Source organism: Schistocerca gregaria, chromosome X (genome assembly GCF_023897955.1).
Source record: "Schistocerca gregaria isolate iqSchGreg1 chromosome X, iqSchGreg1.2, whole genome shotgun sequence".
Classification (NCBI taxonomy): Eukaryota; Metazoa; Arthropoda; class Insecta; order Orthoptera; family Acrididae; genus Schistocerca; species Schistocerca gregaria.
Window position 1 is genome coordinate 519390946 of NC_064931.1, and position 16625 is coordinate 519407570.

Here is a 16625-nt window from a genome sequence, read left to right on the forward strand (position 1 = left end):
TTAAGTTTACAAAATAGTTAGTGTTTAGAACTGCCTACACTTTAACTTTCCATCAGTGTGTGTCCTTTATACAGGGAATGTTGTTTGAGGTCACATTGTCCACCATGAACAATGTTAAAATTCTTTCTGCACACCACGCAACATGCCCTGTCTCTCTTTTCTCCCGGTTTTATCCATGAAAGTAACTTTTCCCACTTCTTCAAGTACACCTGCTGATGGTGAGATCTTACTTTCTCCTTCGGAGGAGTCGTTGAAACAACCTTTTCGCTATCCCTCATTCTAAATGTCACGTGTTACTTGATGGAGACGTTTGCTTGAACACAATGCAAATGGTGAGCAGAGAATACAAACAATGCCAATGGTAAGCGCTACAAGCAAGGACTGGATGTATGCCACTTTCGAACCAATCTTCGTTTGGTTTGCTTTCAATTGTAGCCAACATTGGCACGCATAATAAAAAAAAATGGTCTCTGACCAGAGATAATCATATTTCAGACTGAAAAATGGATAAAAACGGAGTGGTGAAATTAAAACCAGAAAATGGAGGAATCCGTAAAAAATGCATTGTCTGGCAACCTTATCACATAGCGGCATGCTCACCTGTCAGCTGCTGCGCCAGCGACTACCGTCCCCAGAAGAACTCCCAACATAAACGTGAACTGCGTCACGTCGGCCAGGTGCTTCCGGCTGCATACCAGGTCCCACTGCAAGCAAAAACGTAACTGCACTACTTACGTTTTGTTGCCGTTAACTTAGGATAATGATTAAAAGTCGATTTCATTTTTTTTTATAAATCTGAGGCTATAAACTGTGAACCCGAAATTCTCCGGAAACATTTCGGAGATTGTTCGTGGCTATTTTCTGCTAAAAGCATAAGCAACCCGTGATCTCGGGTAGCTCGTTACAGAGTGATTGAATTTCGTTTGATTTCTTACTACCATTCATCTTTGTATGTGTAACGCATTGAAAATATCTGCACAACAGTCGAAATGTCTTTGTCGGAAGCAAAACTTGTTACATACACTCACGCTACTTGCTATTGACAACAGTAACGCTGGCATCACTATTCACCCTCATGCTTGCATTCAGTGCTGTTTGGTTCTGTCTTAGGTTTGTTTGTTTTTTGTATTTTTTCTGGCAGTGTTATTTCTATATTCACAGCTATACACAGCCACGCGGTGTAATATTCCGACTTCATTGACTGTGCTAGTGTGCGATGTTTTATATAATATCTGTTTAGGAACCCGATCAGCTGCCGGCCGCGGTGGTCTCGCGGTTCTAGGCGAGCAGTCGGGAACCGTGCGAGTGCTACGGTCGCAGGTTCGAATCCTGCCTCGGGCATGGATGTGTGTGATGTCCTTAGGATAGTTAGGTTTAAGTAGTTCTAAGTTCTAGGGGACTAATGACCACAGCAGTTGAGTCACATAGTGCTCAGAGCCATTTGAACCATTTTTTTTAACCCGATCAGCTGAGGGTTCAAAGAACTCGCTATTGCTTTTAATGATAAATTCTGAAATACGGCTATGTACCGCTTTCCACCTGTGGGAGTGATGCTTATACTATTTTGACTCCTTAAAGAGCTAAATCCAAAGCAAAATGCAGAGATAGATGACACACTCCATGCGATCAAGAATAGACGTGTACAATCCTTGAACAGAATTATAACTCATTGTTGTCCGCCATGAAAGTAAATTTTATTTTGCTTTGTTTTTGTGATGAAGATGTTAAAAGTACCAAATGTAAATGTCGTGTGACTAGGGCCTCCCGTCGGGTAGACCGTTCGCCGGGTGCAAGTCTTTCGATTTGACGCCACTTCGGCGACATGCGCGTCGATGGGGATGAAATGATTATTAGGACAACACCCAGTCCCTGAGCGGAGAAAACCTCCCAACCCAGCCGGGAATCGAACCTGGGCCCTTAGGATTGACATTCTGTCGCGCTGACCACTCAGTTACCGGGGGCGGCCGTTAAAAGAACTCAAGAGAGGAGACTGTAATTACCCTCAAGGATATAATATAGTGTTGAAAAGGTATTTAAACAAGTTTCATTTTATAAACGGTGCATTTCCAAGAGTGAACGAACATATGTGCAAGGCTTTCATAGCTCCTTCGGACATCTAGTTCGTGATGTTTGCTGACGAATCTGCATCACGCTCTTAGGACACATCAGGAGGCGTTTTTTACCGATGATTGAAGTAATCTGCTGTTTGGCTACGTACCGTCGAACCAAATGATAAATGTATTGCACTGGATCAGTTTCCGAAGCTTCTATAGAAAATCCTAAATATTTCCAGCAAATGAAATGAAATGAGCGTATGGCATCGTTGGCCGGGCGGCCCCTAGTCGGGGAAGTTCGGCCGCCAAGTGTAAGTCTTATTTCAGTCGACGCCACGTTGGGTGACTTGCTCGCCGGTGATGACGATGAAATGATGATGAGGACAACACAACACCCAGTTCCCGAGCGGAGAAAATCACCAACCCGGCCGGGAACCGAACCCGGGCTCGCTTGCAGGGGAGGCGAGCACGTTACCACCCCGCTAACCAGGCGGACTTATTTCCAGCAATTTACAAGCGACGGAAGGAGATCTGTAGCTGCTCCTACACAGCAAGAATGTCGAGCACCGTTATTACTATCTTACAATTCTCGGTTGGGACTACTGAATTTCCAATGTCGTAAAGGCAGGAGTCTAATCAAGACGTTGAAGGCAGTCAGGGAAATCTGCTTTTTCTCTGAATACATAATAACGAACGATTTTAACTCAATTGAACTTTAATGAAAACCTTCCCTCTCACGAAATAATTTAATTTCAGGGAGCTTGCTTATTAGTTGACTTCAAAATCACTTACTTCCGTTGATTATTTCCTTCAGGTGTAGGAATAGTAAAGCAAGTAATAACAGCTAAATATTTATCTAATTCCCCGGCCACATTTGAATCAAAATGAAAGGTAATATTATGCAGAATAGGTTTGTATTGTATGGTAACCGGGGACCTAGAAACGACGGAGAGGCTCCGTCCCCGCCACAGCCACAGTGGTCCACAACTCCACGACTGCCGCAGTCCACTTCACCCCTCCGCTGCCCCACACCGAACCCAGTGTTATTGGGCTGTTCGGCCCCCGGTGGACCCCCCAGGGAACGACTCACACTATACGAGTGTAACCCCTATGTTTGCGAGGTAGAGTAATGGTGGTGTACCCGTACGTGGAGAACTTGTTTGCGCAGCAATCGCCGACAGAGTGTAACTGAGGCGGAGTAAGGGGAACCAGGCCGCATTCGCCGAGGCAGATTGAAAACCGCCTAAAAACCATCCACAGACTAGCCGGTTCACCGGACCGCGACACAAATCCGCCGGGCGGTTTCGTACCGGGGACCAGGCGCTCCTTCCCGCCCGGAAAGCCGTTCGTTAGACCGCACGGCCAACCGGGCGGTCTACAGAATAGGTTTACTGATGACAAGTTGGTCGACGTACAGTTCGTGAATGGGTTCAGTGAATCGACGAGTAACACGACGACACACTGCTGAGCTGTATACACTGGAACGGTAACTATGTAACAGCACTTCTGCATCTGTCTCACGCTTGCTGGATTATTGTGTGTTTTGTGTTATACGTTTTTCTGATAGCGAATCACGGGCCGTTTCACCGTTGTGAAGATATTTTCACAGAAACAAAGGTAACTGGGGTAACAATCCGAATAATCATAATTACACTATTACTTTGCAACGAGCATCTGGAGACCTCTGATCACTAGTACCAAAATATCCATAAAATATCCCTGAACAACCTCTCGAATTTTGTCGGTGGATTTCGGGTGCACATTGTAGACGTCAGGACGAATTCTTTCAATCACATAAAAGGTGAATCACCTAGCATACGCACTGTAAACGTTTCGGAAAGGGAAAGTGCAACTGATGTGCGATTTTCACAGAGTATATCGGTTGTCAGGGGCTCAACAGATTGTAATAATACTTAGAAAGTGTACTTTTTGTGCAAACATTCACTTTTTTAAATGGAACAATGCCTACTGACCTTAACAAACTAGAACTAGGGTAAATTAGAATGACTGCTGTTTGTTGCATGTTTCTTGTGAGAGTCGTTTACGAGATTTCTTTTGTGTCGTCTCGTTGCCACTGTAGAGTCTAGAACCATGGCAAGCAAGGAGAGGACATTGTTTGGTCGTCGGTACCCTCTTTCTATAACACAACTGCATGCATGTATTAACAGGCTCTTTATTAACATAAACCGAGAGTTACTTATCTTAAAGCAAGTTGTTGTGGTTCACGCTCTTCCGTAATAGACCACGTTAGCCTCACTGCTGGTGAAGTACACGTCGCACTATGCACACTGCTCTGGTCGCTATCTGCTGCCTGAGACTGATACTCCGATGGTGACTGCAGCTGTCCGTGTTTGAAAGTGACTGGGTTGCGACTGATGACTCGACTCAGTGACTCACTGGATGACTGACTCGCCCCTCCGATCTGTGGCGGCGATCTCAGTACCGGCGGCCGAGAGGGCGTTGGTGGCACGTTTCTTGCAAGTCTGTCTTTGGCCTCTCTCCTGATAGGCTCGCTTGCTCCAGCGCCTACTATCGATCTTCTCGCAGCTTCTTTGCTGACTGGCGTGCTGGCTACAGCTTACACCAGCACAATTCCGAATTTTGAAAAGTACCCACACCAACAGTTGTACAATATCTGTGTTAGCACACATAAGGACAAAGCACATGCATACGCTAATTATGTAGTTTTGACCAGTAACTAAAAAATTGACCATCACATATTGTGTTCAAAATGACCAGTGAAAGCGGCAATACATGCTTCCAGTCTGGTATGAAACGACTGTTACACAAGTGCTAGCATTTCTGTAGAGATGTCTGAGCAGTCTGCACTGTTCAACGACCTTATGCAAGAATGTAAACATGCAGCTCCAGGTGCTAGGTTGTCCTATCAATTGAGAACTAAACTGGAAAAGTTCAGTCGAGAAGAAAGAAAGGAAATTGTGTGTCGTCTGAAAGATGGTTGTGCACCGTTGTTTATTGCCTGCAAAAGGGGTCATGTGGAAATCGTCGAATATTTAATAACAGTATGTGACGCAGATGTAGAACAAAAAGGACTCTATGAAGTGCCTGATGATCACTCTGTTCACTGTGTGACTCCATTGTGGTGTGCTGCTGTTACTGGTCGGCTTCCAGTCATAAAGTGTTTGGTGGAACATGGTGGAACATGCAGAAGGCATGTCCTTGTAAAGAGCATCTTTCAGCTTTTATCACAGGAAAAATTCTACAGGCGTGAAATCCGGGAAATGGGTATGTCCTCTGCATCCAGTCCAATGATTTGGAAACAGTTCGTGAGAACATGCTGTGGCACTTCCTCACTGTGGGCTGGACAGCCATCATGTTGGTACCATAAGTTCCTCCTAGTCTGCAGAGGACGTCTTCTAACATCCATGGGAGATGGTGTGTTAGGAGGTTGTGATACTTGTGTGCGTTCAGTGACCCATATGTGAAAAACCTGCCTGTGAGCTGGTGGTTCTCTATCCCACACCACACGTTTACATTTCATGGACGCTGATATTCCACGTGACGAAGTCGACAGGGATTGTCAACAGACCAATAGTGAATGTTTCGGTGGTTTATGTGGTCATGATTGGTAAATGTGGCTTCATCACTAAACAAGGTACCTGATATATCTGGAGTATCCTGTCTTAAAGCCCGTGTATAGAAGTTAATACGATTCTCATAATTGTTTCCGTTCAGCTCTTGATGGAGAGAGATGTGACAGTGACGGAACCAGTATCGATGGAGCATTCGTAGGCCACTTGCCTGTCTCATGCCTTTCCCTAGGGCAATTGCGCGGGAGCCAACATGCAGATCAACTGCAAGAGCAGCAAGAACATCAATTTCCCCCTCTTCTGTCGTCACGTGTATTACATTGTCTAGGTGTTACACAACCACTTTCACGTAACTGGTTGAAGAGGCTGGTAAATAATTGCCGAGATGATTAACGTCTGTTGGATATATTGCCGCATACACCGTACAAGAACGAATCGCCTTCTTCTTGCACTCTCCATACACCATTCGCATGTTTGCTTTTTCTGCATTGATAAATCCCGTCGTCCACGCACGACCTACTGCTTGGACTGTCACACACTAACTGACTAGCAAGTCGCATTGCACTCAAGGAACACGCAAACATAACAAAATCGGACCTAGCAACCATTCAGGTTGAATAGCACTAAGTGTTGCTGTGGAAACTTTACAAAATAACATATCTCGTAAACGACTCACATTAGAATCCTGCAACAAAAACTACTGACATTCTGATTTACCCTACTTTTAATCTGTTAATGTCAATAGGCATTGTTCCATTTCAAAAAGTGTACAATTTCACAAAAATACAATTTCTAATTATTACTAAAAACTGTTTATTGGCTGATAATACGTGTTCCTGACTACCAGCCCATTCTGTGAAAACCGCACATCAATAGCATTTTCCATTTCAGCAATACTTGTGGTTCAAGTTTAGGTGATTCACCCTGTATGTTTCACAGTATTTTAATTATGACGTGTTGAATTTTGACGTTCGGATAGTCGTGGCTCACAGATTCTCAACAATGAATAACATTCAGTTTCTAGATTACTTATCAACGCTTTGATTCTCCACATACACAACTGGAAATTGAAATAAGAACACCGTGAATTCATTGTCCCAGGAAGGGGAAACTTTATTGACACATTCCTGGGGGCAGATACATCACATGATCACACTGACAGAACCACAGGCACATACACACAGGCAACAGAGCATGCACAATGTCGGCACTAGTACAGTGTATATCCACCTTTCGAAGCAATGCAGGCTGCTATTCTCCCATTGAGACGATCGTAGAGATGCTGGATGTAGTCCTGTGGAACGGCTTGCCATGTCATTTCCACCTGGCGCCTCAGTTGGACCAGCGTTCGTGCTGGACGTGCAGACCGCGTGAGACGACGCTTCATCCAATCCCAAACATGCTCAGTGGGGGACAGATCCGGAGATCTTGCTGGCCAGGGTGGTTGACTTACACCTTCTAGAGCACGTTGGGTGGCACGGGATACATGCGGACGTGCATTGTCCTGTTGGAACAGCAAGTTCCCTTGCCGGTCTACGAATGGTAGAACGATGGGTTCGGTGACGGTTTGGATGTACCGTGCACTATTCAGTGTCCCCTCGACGATCACCAGAGGTGTACGGCCAGTGTAGGAGATCGCTCCCCACACCATGATGCCGGGTGTTGGCCCTGTGTGCCTCGGTCGTATGCAGTCCTGATTGTGGCGCTCACCTGCACGGCGCCAAACACGCATACGACCATCATTGGCACCAAGGCAGAAGCGACTCTCATCGCTGAAGACGACACGTCTCCATTCGTCCCTCCATTCACGCCTGTCGCGACACCACTGGAGGCGGGCTGCACGATGTTGGGGCGTGAGCGGAAGACGGCCTAACGGTGTGCGGGACCGTAGCCCACCTTCATGGAGACGGTTGCGATTGGTCCTCGCTGATACCCCAGGAGCAACAGTGTCCCTAATTTGCTGGGAAGTGGCGGTGCGGTCCCCTACGGCACTGCGTAGGATCTTACGGTCTTGGAGTGCATCCGTGCGTCGCTGCGGTCCGGTCCCAGGTCGACGGGCACGTGCACCTTCCGCCGACCACTGGCGACAACATCGATGTACTGTGGAGACCTCACGCCCCACGTGTTGAGCAGTTCGGCGGTACGTCCACCCGGCCTCCCGCATGCCCACTATACGCCCTCGCTCAAAGTCCGTCAAGTGCACATACGGTTCACGTCCACGCTGTCGCGGCATGCTACCAGTGTTAAAGCCTGCGATGGAGCTCCGTATGCCACGGCAAACTGGCTGACACTGACGGCGGCGGTGCACAAATGCTACGCAGCTAGCGCCATTCGACGGCCAACACCGCGGTTCCTGGTGTGTCCGCTGTGCCGTGCGTGTGATCATTGCTTGTACAGCCCTCTCGCAGTGTCCGGAGCAAGTATGGTGGGTCTGACACACCGGTGTCAATGTGTTCTTTTTTCCATTTCCAGGAGTGTATTTACCTGGAAATTTGGAAATTTGTGGTAAGCTCTTATGGGACCAAACTGCTGAGGTCACCGGTCCCTAAGCTCACACACTACGTAATCTAGCTTAAACTAACTTACGCTAAGGACGACACACACACCCATGCCCGAGGGAGGACTCGAACCTCCGACGGGGGTAGCCGCGCGGACCGTGACAAGACGCCTTAGACTGCACGGCTATCCCTTGCGGCTATTTATCTGCATATACAGTGTGAACTGTGTTCAGTTTACATAAAATGAATCACTCCATGCCGTATTATGGGAAAGGTAGCCTAAAACCAAATACTTTTCCAAAGATACTGTATGTATAGGTTTGCTGGATGCAATTTGTGAGATGCAATTTGTTCTCTCAATGATGGTTTTACATCTGCCACACTGATTCTTGAGGGAATCGGTGTGGTATACTGAAACTCTAAAAAAAAACTTCGTAGTTATGCAAATGAAAACCTGTAAACATAAAGAAGAATGCAAAGAAACTAGAGAAGGTACAGGATGGATTTAAAAAAAGACAATCTACAGCAAAGGACTATGGATACGACATTTTTTTTTAGAATGCACGTTCAAATTTAGAGTTAATTTTGTACATTTTTCATTCAGTGGCTTTTTCAGAACTTGAATTTTTGCTTATATACAGGGTGAAAAGTATTTAAACCGACAAACTCTGGGATGTCGTAGGGGATATCAAAACAAATATTTTTACCTAATGTCTTTTTTTCCTATAAGGATTATTTAAACCGGTGGAGGCCGTATTACGCTCTTCAGTTGTTAGATGCCGTATTACGATCTTCAGTTGTTAGAGGCCGTATTACGATCCTCAGTTGTTAGAGGGCGTATTACACTCTTCAGTTGTAAGCAACTGCTGTCCACCAGTGTAGTAATGCATTGTCTCTGTTTACTAATGGAGCGATACACCTGGAGTGAGTACACAGATATGGTTGGTGCGTACTGCGTAGCTCACCACAACGGACGAGCTGCAAAGCGGGTGTATCAACAACAATATCCTAATCGCCGTATCCCGCATCATACGACCTTTGCTGCTGTGTACCAACGTCTGCGTGAGACCGGGTCATTTAGCAGATTACCTGGACAGCGACGCCGTCGCACGGTAAGAACGCTGCAGTTTGAGGAAGCTGTCTAGCAGCATGTGGAGCGGGATCCTTCAATCAGCACTCGTGCAATTGCACGTAACATGGGGACGAATCAGACGAATGTAAGAACAGTCCTTCGAGAGCAATTGTTACGTCCATTTCACTTACATTGTGTCCACAACCTGGAACCAGTTGATTATCCACCCAGAGCACAGTTTTCGCAGTGGTACCTGGAACAGTGTCAAATGCATCCTATATTTCCATCCGGCCGGCCGAGCGGTTCTAGGCACTACAGTCCATAACTGCGCGACCGCTACGGTCGCAGGTTTGAATCCTGCCTCCGGCATGGATGCGTGTGATGTCCTTAGGTTGGTTAGGTTTAAGTAGTTCTAAGTTCTAGGGGACTGATGACCTCAGAAGTTAAGTCCCATAATGCTCAGAGCCATTTGAAGCATTTGAACCATTTCCATCCTCTGTGTTGTTTACCGATGAAGCAATGTTCGGGCGTGATGGAGTCTTCAACATGCATAATTGGCATGTCTGGAGTGAGGATAACCCACATGCCACAGTTAGTAGCGCTCATCAAGTGCGGTTCTTCGTTAATGTGTGACACGTTGTTGTTGGGGACTGTTTAATTGGGCCGTATCTGCTACCTAGGCCATTAAATGGCAGGCACACAGAGAATTGCCAGAATTGCTAGAAGACGTCACACTCCCTACAAGACAACGCATGTGGTTCCAACATGGCGGGGCGCTGGCACATTTCAATCGTCGTGTCGATTCCTGGACCGACGGTTCCCAGAAACGTGGACTGGCAGAGGTGGTCCTGTACCATAGCCTGCTGGATCCCCAGATATGTCCCCTCTGGACATTTTTGTGTGGGGAGAGATGTGCAACCTTGTTTACGCAACTGCTGTTGCATCAGAAGAGGATCTGGTTGCCCGGATAGTAGCAGCAGCAAGAAAAATTCAGGAAACTCTTGGGGTTTTTTCCCGTGTTAGACAGAACATGATCCGACGGTGTAACCTTTGTTTACGTGTCAATGGAGGCATTTTTGAAAATCTACTGCAATTAAAATTGTGTTGTGTTAATGTGCTGTCTCTTGGTCATAAAAAAATGGAAAAGAGTTTGTTGGTTTAATTAATTTGCCACCAAAGAAATCTTCGTCTACCGGTTTAAATATTCCTCATAGGAAAAAATTACATTGGGGAAAAATATTTGTTTTGATGTCCGCTACAACCTACCAGAGTTTGTCGTTTAAATACTTTTCACCCTGTATAGTATCTCCCCTGCAAAACCTACTCACGTCAACCCAGTTCAGTTTTGAGATGTAATGTTTGTTTCTTCCAGCTGTTATTCAACGAACGAAAATTTAAAGTTGAAAATTATAATTTTTAAAAAATGTTCGAAAATTGTTAAATTAAATTTCAGTGAAGTGTAAATATTTTGTTTTGCTAATTTGCGTCCTTTATATTTTTCTGACTAAAATGTAAGTTTCACCCTTATCCAGTTAAAATTGTTTAAGAAAAAGTACATACAGTAACGGCAACAGCAGTTTTTGTTTTTAATGAGATTATTACATGTGTTGTATTTCAGCAAAATTCTAGAGAAAATGGTAATAAAGTTTATGAGAAAGTCGTTTTTAAATGTCTGTGAACAATTTCGTTCGAAACTGGATTAACGCTCGAAAAAATTGAAAAGGTTGTGTACCTCCAATTTTCGCAAAAAAAAGTGTAGTCTTTTAAATGTATTAATCGCACACGACATGCGTCTGCTTTAGCTTTCAGATATGAAATTTCATCCTTACCTCCGTTACTATAGTAGATGTGAAAATGTCAGGCGCGTATTCCCACGATGAGCATGGCTCTAATGACGAACTGTCGTTCCAAGTGGATGAATTACGTGGTACTACGCAGGCGTCATAGGATTCCTGAAACAAAGTTTCACAAATCAGGCATACACAACAATCTCAGCTATGCGATTTTCACACCGTCTCAGTTTGCAGAAACTAACACACTGGTGCAGAAAGAGAGACTGGAATGTATTAGTAATAGTTTTTATTTCGGTTTACGATAAAGAAGACTATATGGGATTCACTGATGTACTAACAAAAGAACGACGTCACATAGATGAAAAGAAGTTATAGTGACAATGGCAATGCATACGTGTTCCAGGAGTCTCTGAAAATGAAATCTGTGTGCGGCACATTTGGTAGGGAATACTCTTCTGGGCAGTTCGGCATTGTACACAGCTCACTCGCACTGGTACATTTAAGTTTGGAGTGTGTAGTACAAGAGGAATCACTGCCCTCCCCGTTTTTCCCTTCCACAATGGTGAGAGGAAACACAACCTTTACGTGAAAATATTTTATTCCGTATTACTTACCAAGTGCACAAGGTGATATTCAGTAGTGTTGTACTAGGTGCCCGCGAGCTGCGGCCCTTGGCCGGTAGAGACGTATGTCTGCTCGCCGCAGTGCCTCCAGGTTACCTGAGGCATCCGCTCTCATCACATAAAACCAGGAAAGTCCAGTTCGGCACACACAAAGTTACAATACTTCCCGCCAGGGAGCTTGTTATGCTGGACAAACTGACCTGTCCGATTTGAAAAATGTCACTAGATGGCACTTGGAGTGGCAAGTGAGTTACGGAAATCAGGAGACAGCCTGCTGTAAATCGTCTTATTTGACGCCACTTCAGCGACTTGCGTGACACACGCACACGCACGCACGCACAAACCCACACACACACACAACTTGGGGTCTCGTAATCGAGCGCCAGCAACTCTAACTGCAAGACCGTGAGCTGTTGACCAGAAGTCTGTATTTGAAATGACAGTTTATGGTACACAACCACGATGCAATGCAGAATGGGTAGAATTAAACTTGACACCAGAGTGGGAAGTTGTCTTACACACCGTTTATTGGTCAGTTGTTGAAGCGTTATGCAACTTGTTTCGCGTTACGAGGGCTTGCAGAAAAGTAAGGCCTTCGAATTTTTTATGTGAAAACTCTTAAAGATTTTTAAATAAAACAACGTCGTCAACATTCTACATCTTTATTCTTCGTGTCTACATATTTATTTCACAACATACCCACCCTGGCAACAAACACACTTCTCCCAACGAGGAACCAGTTTGTTTATTCCGTCTCTGTACAATATTTGACTTTGTTGACACAGCCAGAGGCTCACTTCTTTTTGCACTGCTTCATTACTATCAAAGTGAAGTCCTCGAAGGTGTTCTTTAATTTATGGAAGAAGATGAAAACAGGATGGGGCCAAGTCAGGACATTATGAGTATGGTCGATCACTGCGAAACCAAGGCGTTGGATTTTTGCAGATCTCGCAGCGGTGTGGCATTGCCATGCTGAAGGAGAGGGTGCTCCATGTGTGGACGAACTCTTCGAATTAATGCTTTCAGTTTACAGAGGGATTACAGCAAGCCACGGCGCTATATTACATGCTACAATTCGGAGCCCTCTAGCATGTCTACATATTTGCAGTCTTCTGCGACTAGAGGACACCGAATTGTAGCGTGTAACATGGTGGTGTGTAATGTAACTATGTCGTGCATGAGAAACAGCGTGCTGTAGTCTAGTTTTGAATTCGAAGAGTTTTTCCACACATGGAGCACCTCTGCTTCAGCATGACAATGCCAGACCACACACGCCCACTGCGACACTTTCAAAAATCCGACGCCTTGGTTTCGCAGTCATCGACCATCCTCCATACAGTCCTGACTTAGCCCCATCCGGTTTTCATTATCTTGCATACATTAAAGAACACCGTCGAGCACTTCAGTTTGATAGTGATGAAGCAATGCAAGCACGGTCACAGAGTAAAAACATAGAACATTAATAATATTTGTTTTATTTAAAATTATTTAAAAGCTCTGACATAAAACATTCGGAAGCATTACTTTTCAGCACCACCGCTTAAACTGATTGTTTCTACGCTAAGGTCTACGGCGCACCAACGCCTAAACATGCGTCTACTAAGCTGTTCAATGCATCGGTGGCTACATTGAGCATATTAGTTTACCTGCGATGATAAGCTCTCTGGAGAAGAACTTAATCACCGTCTTAAAACGACACTCTGGTCAATTTCAGAGGGTCACGTGATTCTCTATCGCTGACGTACACTGATCAGCCAGAACATTATGACCACCGACCTACTACGATCAGACAGATCTGGGATGTGATTGAATGTGGCGTCAGAGCTCATCGTCCCCCTCGCCGGAATTCACGGGAAATAGGTGATTTGTGTGTGCAGATGTGGTGCCAAACCCTTCCAGCGACTTACCGAGACCTCACTGCTTCCATGTCACAATGCATAGCCGCTGTAATCCGTGCCAAAGGTGGGCATATCGGCTATTAGGTAGGTGGTTATAATGTTCTGGCTGGTCATTGTAAGTCATGACAGTGAAGGTGAGTATACACTGAAGTGACAAAAAGTCATGAAGCACCTCCTAAATATTGTGTCGGACATACTTTTGCCCGGCGTAGTGCATGAAATTAAAGTTCCATGGACTCAACAAGTCGTTGGAAGTCCCTTGCAGAAATATTGAGCCACGCTGCCTCTACAACCGTCCATAATTGCAAAAGTGCAGCCGATGCAGGACGTTGTGCACGAACTGACCTCTCGATTATGCCCCAGAACTATTCTACGAGATTCACGTAGAGCGACCTGGGTGGCTAAACCATTCGTTCGAATTGTCCAGGATGTTCTTCAAACAAATCGCGAACAGTTGTGGCTCGGCGACATGGCGCATTGTCATCCATAAAAATTCCATTGTTGGTTGGGAACATGACGTGCATGAATGGCTACAAATGGTCTCCAAGTAACCAAACATTCAGAGGACCCAGTCCATTCCACGTAAACACAGCCCACATTGTTATGGAGCCACCACTAGCTCGCGCAGTGCCTTGTTGATAACTTGGGTGCACGGTGTCGAGGGGTCTGCGTCCTTCTATCAGCTGTTACCAACAGAAATCGAGAGCCGCTGACCATGTCATGGTTCTCCAGTCGGCTAGGATACAACCGATATGGTCAAGAACCCAGGGGATGCTCTGCAGGCGATGTCGTGCTGTTAGCAAAGGCACTCGCGTCGGTTGTCTGCTGCCATAGCTCATTAACGCCACATTTCGCCGCACTGTCCTAACGGATACGTTCGTTTTACGTCCCATATAGATTTCTGCCGTCATTTCACGCAGAGTTGCTTGTCAGTTAGTATTGGCAACTCCACGCAAGGGTCGCTGCTCTCAGTCGTTAAATGAAGGCGTGTTCTCAGCACGCTTTTGATACGTGGATCGCGGAATATTGAATTTCGTAACGATTTCCGAAATGAAATTATGCTGAGTTCTTTTTTTTCCTATTTTGGACTAATGTAAACACGAAATGTTTAAGTGTTAATACAAAGAAATGTGCTTAAGTGATAAACGGATGTCTCGTTAAGTTTCTTTCGAACTGTTAACTAATAACTGTACTGTGTTACGCCTAATTTAATTCCTCAAGCAGAAATGGATGAGTTAAAGATCTAAATTGAAAACGTCGTAGGACGGGAGCGGTACGTTTCCAGACATAGGTTCCTATTCAAAATGTTATATAGTTACTCCCCTTTACTAATCATTGAAGTCTGTAACGGGGATTTACGAACGCCCTTTATAGCTTGTGGACAATTAAGCCATACTTTGTCGGTCGTGCACCATCTTGAACCACGAAACGGGAGTTGTTTGACCATGGAACAGGTGGCATTTCAAAATTAAATGAGTTTTGTTAATATCTCAACAATTTTGCCTGCCCAGAATATGGAAATCTGTGTTAATTTCAAGTAGCTTCAATTTCAAAATATGTTTAACTTTTAACTGGTTTTTGATAATAGTTCTGCGTAATTGGATTTCACTAACTGATTTTTTGTGTCTAGCAGAGTGATATTGTAACGGATAGATGACTAAATATAGTATTAACAAGATTTTCTAGGTGGCAAAGTTTTAAAAATTTCAATAGAATATTTCCTCCTAAGTGTGCTCCCTGCCGCCGTTGGATAAGCAGCTGCAGCAGCAAGCCGTATAACCCTAGCTTCTTATTTGTTACATAGTTTAATTTCTTTGCGTGTTTTTGGGTACTTGCATTGTTTAATTCGTATATTTCGGGCGTATTATAGTATTTGAGGGTTGTAGCATCGCGCCTTAGTACCTGAATAGTGCAAATTCGCGTAGTCGTCTGTCTTCTGTTTTTGTTGTGAACGGCCAGAGTCGGTTGGCCAGTCAGTGTGCTCCCTGCCGCCGTTGGATAAGCAGCTGCAGCAGCAAGCCGTATAACCCTAGCTTCTTATTTGTTACATAGTTTAATTTCTTTGCGTGTTTTTGGGTACTTGCATTGTTTAATTCGTATATTTCGGGCGTATTATAGTATTTGAGGGTTGTAGCATCACGCCTTAGTACCTGAATAGTGCAAATTCGCGTAGTCGTCTGTCTTCTGTTTTTGTTTTGAACAGCCAGTGTCGGTTGGTCACAGTCATTGTGCTCCCTGCCGCCGTTGGATAAGCAGCTGCAGCAGCAAGCCGTATAACCCTAGCTTCTTATTTGTTACATAGTTTAATTTCTTTGCGTGTTTTTGGGTACTTGCATTGTTTAATTCGTATATTTCGGGCGTATTATAGTATTTGAGGGTTGTAGCATCGCGCTTTAGTGTTTACTTCGTAGATTCTTATTTAAATTGCGTGTGAGTTTTGTATAGGAGGTGCAGTTTCGAGTTTTAGTTACTGTAATCGTAAATTCAGCAGATTGTAGCGCAGTCGTTAGGCATTTGTACAGGTTAGTTGATACATTCTTTGCGTGTTCCGCTTGCGTTATCTAGGCACCGACTCGTGTTTCAGTAACTGTTGTTAAACATCGATTAGAATGGACAGGGACTGCGATTGCTGTGTTCGGATGAGGGCTGACTTGGCATCCCTTCGCTCACAGCTGCAATCGGCGCTGACTTCGGTCGCGCAGCTTGAGGCTGTTGCCAATGGGCACCACTGTGGGGAGCCGGACTCGGGTATCACGGGGATGTCAACCTCATCCCGTCTGTCCCCAGATCGGTCTGCCGCTGTGGTTGCCCCGGTTGCTGCCCGCAGTGGAGCTGAGCCCTCGCCTGTGGTTGATTGGGAGGTCGTTCCAAGGCGTGGCAGGCAGCGAAAGGCGTCCCCGGAAGCTGACCAGAAAGCCTCCCCGGTGCGTCTGACAAACCGGTTTCAGGCACTGTCTCTGGCTGAGCCAGATGCAGCTGCCTGCCCTGTTTCAGAGGATCATTCTCAGCCTTCAAGGTCCGGGCAATCGCAGAGGTTGGGCTTACTGGTAGTTGGGAGCTCCAATGTTAGGCGCGTAATGGGGCCCCTTAGGGATATGGCGGCTAAGGAGGGGAAGAAATCCAGTGTGCACTCCGT

At 45.3% G+C, this 16625-nt stretch overlaps 1 protein-coding gene across 1 annotated transcript in view; it reads right to left on the reverse strand.

Annotated features, from left to right (window-relative positions):
- Window positions 1-16625, reverse strand: part of LOC126299180 (organic cation transporter protein-like) — a 206389-nt gene that overhangs the window by 132822 nt on the left and 56942 nt on the right. The window contains exons 4-5 of the mRNA XM_049990948.1: window positions 11005-11127; window positions 601-704 (exon numbers count right to left, since the gene is read on the reverse strand). Coding sequence (XP_049846905.1) covers window positions 601-704; window positions 11005-11127 — 227 coding nt within the window. The remainder of the gene's footprint in view (window positions 1-600; window positions 705-11004; window positions 11128-16625) is intronic.